Source organism: Athalia rosae, chromosome 6 (genome assembly GCF_917208135.1).
Source record: "Athalia rosae chromosome 6, iyAthRosa1.1, whole genome shotgun sequence".
Taxonomy (NCBI): domain Eukaryota; kingdom Metazoa; phylum Arthropoda; class Insecta; order Hymenoptera; family Athaliidae; genus Athalia; species Athalia rosae.
Window position 1 is genome coordinate 13,908,971 of NC_064031.1, and position 8,478 is coordinate 13,917,448.

General features: G+C 42.6%; 1 protein-coding gene across 2 annotated transcripts in view; it reads right to left on the reverse strand.

The window, feature by feature from the left end:
• Window positions 1-47: 47 nt before the first annotated feature.
• LOC105687602 overlaps window positions 48-8,478 on the reverse strand; it is a 91,780-nt gene continuing 83,349 nt past the window's right edge. For both annotated transcript variants that reach the window (XM_012403389.3, XM_048657334.1), the window contains 8 exons: window positions 8,277-8,470; window positions 7,360-7,542; window positions 5,912-6,237; window positions 3,798-3,964; window positions 3,135-3,701; window positions 2,578-2,756; window positions 2,309-2,458; window positions 48-2,022 (listed from right to left, as the gene is read on the reverse strand). In XM_012403389.3, the coding sequence (XP_012258812.3) occupies window positions 1,903-2,022; window positions 2,309-2,458; window positions 2,578-2,756; window positions 3,135-3,701; window positions 3,798-3,964; window positions 5,912-6,237; window positions 7,360-7,542; window positions 8,277-8,470 (1,886 nt within the window). In that variant the 3' untranslated portion in view covers window positions 48-1,902. The remainder of the gene's footprint in view (window positions 2,023-2,308; window positions 2,459-2,577; window positions 2,757-3,134; window positions 3,702-3,797; window positions 3,965-5,911; window positions 6,238-7,359; window positions 7,543-8,276; window positions 8,471-8,478) is intronic.

Below are 8,478 nucleotides of genomic sequence, written 5' to 3' on the forward strand. Positions count from 1 at the left end.
ATGTACCTATAGAGTAATGTATTATATTTACCGTATAGTTGAAGGAATTATCAAAGACATGTGATAGTTTATTTAACACTGTTACAACATTGCAATCATACAATGAAATTTATACATTTATAAATAACAAGGATATATAATACGTTTATGTGATCAGTCCCATAAATTAGATTTCACGTTCAACAATTACGTATATTTAACAATAATTATTTTCGATTATAGTTTTACCGTAATACAGGCTTAATTGAAACATCGTTGAAATTAACTGTCTTTGATATTGCTTACACATTACTTTGGTATGATTTATATTATTAATTATTATTATTCTCATCTCGATATAATATGTATCATATAGATAGATGCTAACGTGATTTAGAGTTCTGAAATTTCTATAACGTTCTAATAAATCTGCGACTACTATAGCTAACTATCACATATTGAATTTATTCATTTTTTCTCTCATTTTGTTCACAATTATTGTTTTCATCGTTATCGTTATCGTTATCCTTATTTTTTTTTTTTTTTCTTTTTTTACAATGTTCCGTTTAGCTTAAACATAAGCAACAAATTTTTGATTATTCTTTTTGTTCGTCGTTACATTCATTTACATTAAATTAAAAATAGATAATTTCTGCGGTTTGAATATCGTTAACATATTATGGCGGTGTTTTCTTATCATTTCTTTCTTTTTTTTTTTTCCTTCCGCAATGTTAATATAGCGATCGCACATACATTTATGTATTTTACGTACCTACATATATTTACATTAGTTTTTCTTGTAGTTACAGTTGTACGAACGTTTGATGAATTTTAGGGTACTTCCCGAACGAATGTCGATTAGATATCAATACTCACTTTTAACTGTTTGGACAATTTTACACCGTAACTACAGAAAATATTGATACATTTTTTATTATAATAATACTATGATTGGCCTACACCTAGTACCTTATATTTCGTACGCATTCTTTGTAGTAATTTTTTTTTTTTCTTGCTTCTGCATCGCGATATGTATAATATTTATTCGAAATTAAATCAATATATTCACAGGTGCATAATAATTACGGTCCGTTTAAACATTTATTTATTTTTTTTTTTCGTCGTTTCGTTTTTCTACATTTTCGAATCACATTTATTCGTTTGACATTGTCTATGTGTACATAATATAATTTTGATTGACTATACCATTTGATTATTCGCGGATTTCGCCCTAAAATTTACAAATTTTACTACGATTATCGCGGAGAAATTCGTTATTTGGACGATCACGAAACAGAGTTGTGACATTTCTATGACGACTTTCTAATCGCTAAAGATATAGATAATTCGTAGGCTTAATAATTAACGATATCAAAGGATCGTTTTACGGGACGTACGTACGATTTAATAATTATGGCAGACATGTCACAGCAGTGCTGAGTTTCTAATAATCTAATAAAAAATTAGCGATCAAATTATCGTCCGCTGTAATTGCCCTGGCAAATTTACAAATCTACACTACGTCCGTAATACACGCGGACGTTGCTTCAGGTATTTACACAATATAGTTTCTCACATTGTTAGGAATAGTTAGTTTAATAAATTAAAAAATAACGGCAGTTTTGAACTTCGGAGAATATCTTTTACGGTTCAAAAATTATTAATATTAATATTATTATTTCTTACCATTGCTCGATTGTTATGCGTTACCTCGTCCGTGCAATTGGGGCGACACGTCGGCCAAGGGATCAGAATGTGTCGGAGAATGGAGTTCAAATCTTCCCAAATTATTTCTCTTTTCCCTCGTTATTTTCATCCTTTCACGGATGCCGCGTACGTCTCGGTATCTCCTTTCGTAGGCATTGAATTATTCGTCTTCGTCCTCTCTGTAAAGTCAGTCGAAAGTTTCGCAGCGGTGACGCATCACGTTGCTGCCCCCGAATTGCCTCTACGTTTCACCGTAATTCCTATCGAGCCACGAATTTTACGCAGCAAGTCTATTATGTCTCCGGTTGACATGTTCTCGACGCTCTCATCGTTCACCTGAAAATTTTTTCACGATCAAATCAAGGGTCGCTTTCGTTCAAGCGTCCGCCGCATCCAATTATCTCAGGCGACGACTGGTGCAGCTCCGGACAATCTTATCTTAGGAACCTGCAACGAAGATTCTCGATCGCCCGCGGTGCGGTTATCGATTTTTTTTTTTAAGGTCAAGCGCACCTCGGTTCTCGATTAGAATGGAGATGTGTTCTAGTGCTCCAGTTCGTTTATGATATCCCCTCAGTTTTTTTTTTAATTAACAAAATTCGCGAGTAGAAACAATATTTACCATGAGTAGAACGTCGCCTTGTTTCAATCTACCGTCTTTGGCGGCTACGCTGTCGGCGTGAACAACCGAAATCACGGTACGATCTCCTTCCGGTTGCAAGCTAAAACCGAGACGACTGTTCCACCCGCGCGTCAGCTCGACCATGAACACCTATGCGAATGAAAAATATAATTGTTCGAACGTTTGTTGATAAAAATTAGTGAAATGGAATTCGACGAGGTCGATTTGATTGAAAAATTGGAATTCAGATACCGATGTGTAGGTCTTACCTGGTTGCCTTGTTCACAAGTAACGTCTGCACTGGGCGAATCGTCATTTATATTTTCATTGGAATCATTGGTGTCCAGTTTAATGCCATCCTGTTCTTCGTCGTTTGTGGTAAACATTACACCTTTCCACTTCAGAAGACCCCTGCTACCCCCAGACTCCTCACCGCCGAGAACCGTTCCTGTTAACAATAAGAGTAGAAGAAACGGATAGGGAAATGAATGAAATATCGCGTCTCCGATGCAGCGCTACTGTTGGAACTCGTTAAATTAAATACGAATCGTAATTATACCCCGACAATAAAAGAGGGGATTTCTTATCGCATCGGCAACCCACAGATTATACAACTAACGATCGTATGTACGCTACACCGACAGTCACTGCCCACCTACTCTGCTGAACAGAAGGTCGTGGACAATCGCAGCAACGGAGGCAGCTGGATCAATGATTATAATTCAATCTACAGATCGGCGCCAATTTATAATTTCGAACGCTGGTCAGTACCCGCGTAATTCCTCGATTTTATATAAAAAACTTAATTAAAGCGTAATTATCTCACCTGGAATGTCTTGGTCGCTGGAATGCGTCGTTTTATTCCTTGATGTGACATCGTTACCGCCGCATGCGGGATTGGCGCTTTGATAGGCGGGATTTTTATAACTGAACGCATTGCTGGTGGCACCGGACGATAAAATTTCAGGAGGCATGGAAGCTGGTTCCGATGGTAAATCGTTGTCATTTCCAATGTGGATCCCGGCGGTTCCGATCGGTATTTCCCTCGGCAATTCTTCGGATTCGCAGTTCGTTTCAAGGTTCAAATCGCCAGCGGCAACGAAGAGCGGTCCGTCCAACGAACCGGTGCAATCCGAGTCGGATTCCACGCTGAACTGAAAATGTGGTTTATCCTGGGGACCGGATAGATCCAGAAAATTTGGTCTCGCCGGTCTGGAGGAGGAATCCGCCGGCGAGTCGAGGACGTCGTAAAGGGGTGGCGGGTCGATGATCTCCGTGCTCGGGGTGTTCGTCTGCGAATTTGTAATCTGAGTTTTGATCGAGCACTGATCCGAATCCGAGGTGTCCGCTTGACTGGTGGACATTTGGGTAACGAAATACTTCTGCGCGTTAGCTGTGAAACAGTGGGACGTTAGTTTTCGGTTTTTTTTTTTCTTGCGATATGCTTCCGTTGAATGAGTTCCACGAGTTTCGGAAAATCTGTCGTTACCTTCCTCGTTTTCGGTCGTCGGCGTCCTGGTTGCGGGTCTTCGAAGTCTTCTCGGTGAACTACTGCTAGCCGAGTTGTTCGTTGTGCGTCGACAGCTCGACCCGCTCGACGTTCCCGGCGACAATTTTCGCACAGCAAGATCGCATAACATATCTACAGCCTCTTGCCTGAAAGCACAAAGATCCCGCGCCACGACCTCGGTCAGTAATTAAATTAAGTGGAACACAGCATGCGAACGAAGTCAAAGAGACGAATGCCTTTTGTCGCAGGATCTCTCCTACCTATTCGTCGTCCGTGCATCCATTTCTATTGTACCGGAAATTACCATAATTCGTTGTCGCGTGCACAAGATCGACGAATAATTCGTAGGGTCTGTATCAGCGTTTCTCGTCGCCGAAATATCGAACGTGTATCGTCGGCCGTTCGATAAATTCATCCGCGTCAACGCCGAAGCGGTAACGAAAATCATACTTAATAATAATTAATTGAGAGTCAAGGTTGCTTGGTCAAAACGCTAATATTAATTTGCCTCCGCTGGTGTACGGCGTGAAACATAACTTCGTGTGTACCCGACGCCCGCCGATCATCGCTGATTGTACGGGTGGCGGAAATTTTTTTTTAAATAAATTAAATACGTGACCGAAATTCGAATATGTCAGGAGTAATCGAGAGTGTCCAATAGGATTATCGTTTCCCATTGTGACGGATACTAATTTCATTGAAATTCTGATCGTATTGTATCCTATCGTATATATTGCTGTCATCGATCTCCATCCGCCGCGCAAATTTATACAATCGGATTAATCGGCGTGCATCAATATTCCATAAAGTCATTATCGTCAGTCAAACTTGTATCGATTTCAATATCATCGTGATTCGGTGCAGCGTGATGTTACGGAATCCCCGGATGAATTTTAATACAAATCAGCTTTTTTTGTTCGATAATACGGTAGTCAGGTGTCAAATCCGTATCTCTCTTTTATCCCGTTTCTTTTCGTTCGAACGGTTCATCAAAGGAGGAGAGCTTATCGATCCTGACGCTGTACCATGTCTTCCGGTGATGCGACATTCGATTAATTGAAAGTCATCGAAACGCCGTGAGCCGGTAATAAACGTGTCAGGGGCTCAGCCAGCCCGTGGGGGAGATTTAATTTGAATATGAAATTATATGAATAATAAATTTAGCGCCGTGTACTTCGATTCAGTTTCTCGTCCGAGAATCGGTTTATTATTAACGAGAAAGAAGAGAAAGAATAAAACAATTTCGTATCACAAAGTGGTTGGAAATTTAGCAGTTTCGCTCGAAATACTTCGCGGTTATACCGCGTATATAAACCCGCAACGTTTTCTTTAATTACGCGACGCCCAGTGAATCTTTTATCTTCCTTTGGTTCGCGCGTTTCGTAGCCGCGAGGCAGCTCGTTAAAAAATATTCACCCACCGCTAAACCAGCGCTGAAAATTTTCTTTCACTCTGACATACTCGCGTGCGATGTAGATCCAATATTCGGGTGACGATGGAGCGAATGTTTGCGAGAATTTTCGGGATTTGGTTCTTCGTAAAAATTCTTTTGCACGAGATCAAAACTGGGAATCCTGCTCATGCGATGAAAAAAAAATCTTCGACGATTCCTCAAGCACGGTCAAGTGTGAGGAACAACGTCGTCTAAAATTTTGTTCTCGAACAAAAAATATCCAAGGATCGTCAAAAAGCATAAAATTGAGTGAGAATACCTCGGTGGCGGAGTATATCGCAATCCACTCGTACAACTGATTTCACTCGAAATGCGAATGAAAAAAAAAAACTAAATCGTACACTCCGAGGCGTACGTGAAAGTGTGCACTGTGCGGAGCACTTGGATTCAACTGTGGTAAAAACCTAATTCACCGTATGCAGACGAACTTCAATTGCGACGGTTGTTAATGTGCGTCGATGATGTCACTGACGAAAGTTGACCGCTCGTATAATATGTACGAGCCTCCTACACTTTAAATTGCTATTATTAAGCCCACGGTCCGCTAAAAATACTCGGATCTAGTCTGAGCGGCGATAACTTTCATGCACGTCATTCTGAATCCGAGGAAAAAAAAAAAAAAGGAATAATCAAAAATTACCTCAAGCTGGTCCTCGGAGGTCGCAGAGGGTGGTCAGGTTCGGTAGGAGAAAGAGCTGAGACGGGTGTCTGCGCCAAGTCGCGATACAGTCGGAGTTTCACTCTGGGTCCGCACTGCCTGAGAAGAGCGACGGCCTCTTCGTGGCTCATGGGTGACAACGGAGCTCCGTCAACGGCGACTATTTTGTCACCCGGTTGTATACGACCGTCGCTAAGAGCTGGCTCGCGGACAAGGGCGCGAACGTAATGCCCGAGGGCACTGCTGTCCGCCTTTCTCAATGTGAATCCCAAACTGCCGCCGACCTTCGTCATCTCTATGTCGAATTCCTGCGAATCGGAGCGAAACGGACGTCGGTCAGTATCGGGATAATTTTTGGAAAAAGGCTCCGTCATTTTCCGACAAAGCGACGGGGTTTAACCAACGGTGAAAACTGGCGTCTGTCGGAGCCGCCATTCAAATTCGCTCGAATTCTCCCAAGAATCTTGAGAGCCCCTTGGAAACTTTTCCGAGCATTCGAAACGAATTGAAAAATATGTAGAGTACATTTCGGGCCAATTCAAATCGCCGAAATATTGAATTTTCCCTCACGAAAATTTCATTCGAGTTGTTTATTGGGTCATTTGAGCTTTTCCAATTTTTCTTTTTTGTTTTCTCTCTCTTCGTCCTCCAGTTTATTTTGTTATTTTTCTCCACCGTGTAAGTAGGGTGTTGTGTTTGAACTACATCTCTTGACCTACTTGATTCGAGCACTCGCGTATAGGCCACACACCAACTAAAGTCAAAGTGTTTCTCTGCAGTTTCCGAGGTAAAGTCGCCCAGACATTTTCCCAACGAAAATATTCAAATGTCGAGGAATAGCTAACTCGGCGCGTAGCACACCGACTGCATAATACGCGTATCGTTCGCGGCGTTTTCTCAGCTGTTTATCCGGAACGCATCGCTCAAATTTTCCGAACGGATCGTCCGAGCGGAGATCTTGAATTCGTTTAACATAACTATCAGTAAAACATTTGCGGAGGATTATGAATAAAATGCATGGCGAATCGGGCCCCGAAAGTACAGCGGAGTATTCCGGGCGCCGCATAAATCACGGTAGTCTCTAATGACCGCGAAAAATGTTCAAGTGCTGCGGTGCAATAATTTGCATAAAGCCAGGCCAAGCGTGCGAAGAGGAGATTCACGGCTCGCATACTAATTCCAAAAGGAATATAACTGCATTACCGATGCGCAGTCATTTTCGCTACCCTTGTACCGCGGAGTAGGTACGTAAATATTACCGCGATTACTTTTTTCGTGCTGTTCCCCTATTGTTCCGCCGAAATTCATCTAGGATCACATTATCCGTTCCGCGCGATCAACGATAACGGAGGAAAGCCACGAATAGACGGCAGCTGAGACCGAGTTGGCTACCGCCGAGTCTTCGAATGCGTGATAAATTCTACACTTACACCGCAGGGTTCGATTTGCAGAGGCGGCAAAGGGGTGAAAATTCTCAAGGGCGGAGGAATTTCACGTCTCGCCGGTGGCGGGGGTGGTGCTCCGAGGGGTGAAACAACCGCATCGGCACCCGGGGGACGACACACCACCAATTCAACCGTGTTCGGTGTCGTTCGAAGAACCTCCAGAGCCTCCTGCAACAAGTAGCGTTATCTGCGCGTAAATTTCTATTCTGGGGAAAAAATGGATAATTATTTTTTTCGACCAATTTGACCCGTGAAAAAGTCGCCGATGACGATGAGAGAAATCTGAGAGTTGGAGCGAGAAATTGACCGGAATTTCTCGGTGTGACACAGGGTGCGGTATCTCGTGTATCGTACGTTACAATGAAACGTGAATTCCCGTGTAACGTGTGTACGTTTCGTACGTCGGAATCTCCGCGTTAGCGGTGCACTCTTTCGATTCCCCACAGTGGTTGTTATACAAGTATAGAGATAATGCCTGTTCCACAGCTCCGAGATGCATTACGCTAATGTAATGCAAATCTCAACGCCCGCTTCGTGGGATGAGGGTGCAGGATCTTCTTCCTCGCACAGTTCGCGGAATGCGGATGACGCTCTGAGAGCCATTTTATACGTACGCTGTATACCGCATACCTCTACCTACCTTATATATATATATATATATACGTACATACCGACGACGTCTTTGCACGCGACAGTGACTGACGTACCCGCGACTTTGCTATTCTTTTCGCCTCTTATATTCCAATTTTTTTGTTTTTTTTTGTTTTCGTATAATATATTCCTTTTTAATTTTACTCCAATTTCAAATACTCGTCAGACGGAAGGAAAATGTCGCGGATCTCGAAGCGGCGACCATTTCTTTTTTTTTTTCTTCTTTCGCCAAGTTTCGACCAAACACTTACGTAGTTCGTCAGTCCGGTGAGGGGCAGACCGTTTGCGGCTAGAAGAATGTCGCCGGGTTGAAGTTTGTTCGACAGAGCGGCCGGTTGCTGGGGAAACAGTCGTTTCACCCGAACTGGTCCCGCTGTACCGCCACCAGAAACGCTCAAGCCCAGTCCTCGGCTACTTTTTTGTAACGTCACTCGGAAGGTGCTTTCTGAAACA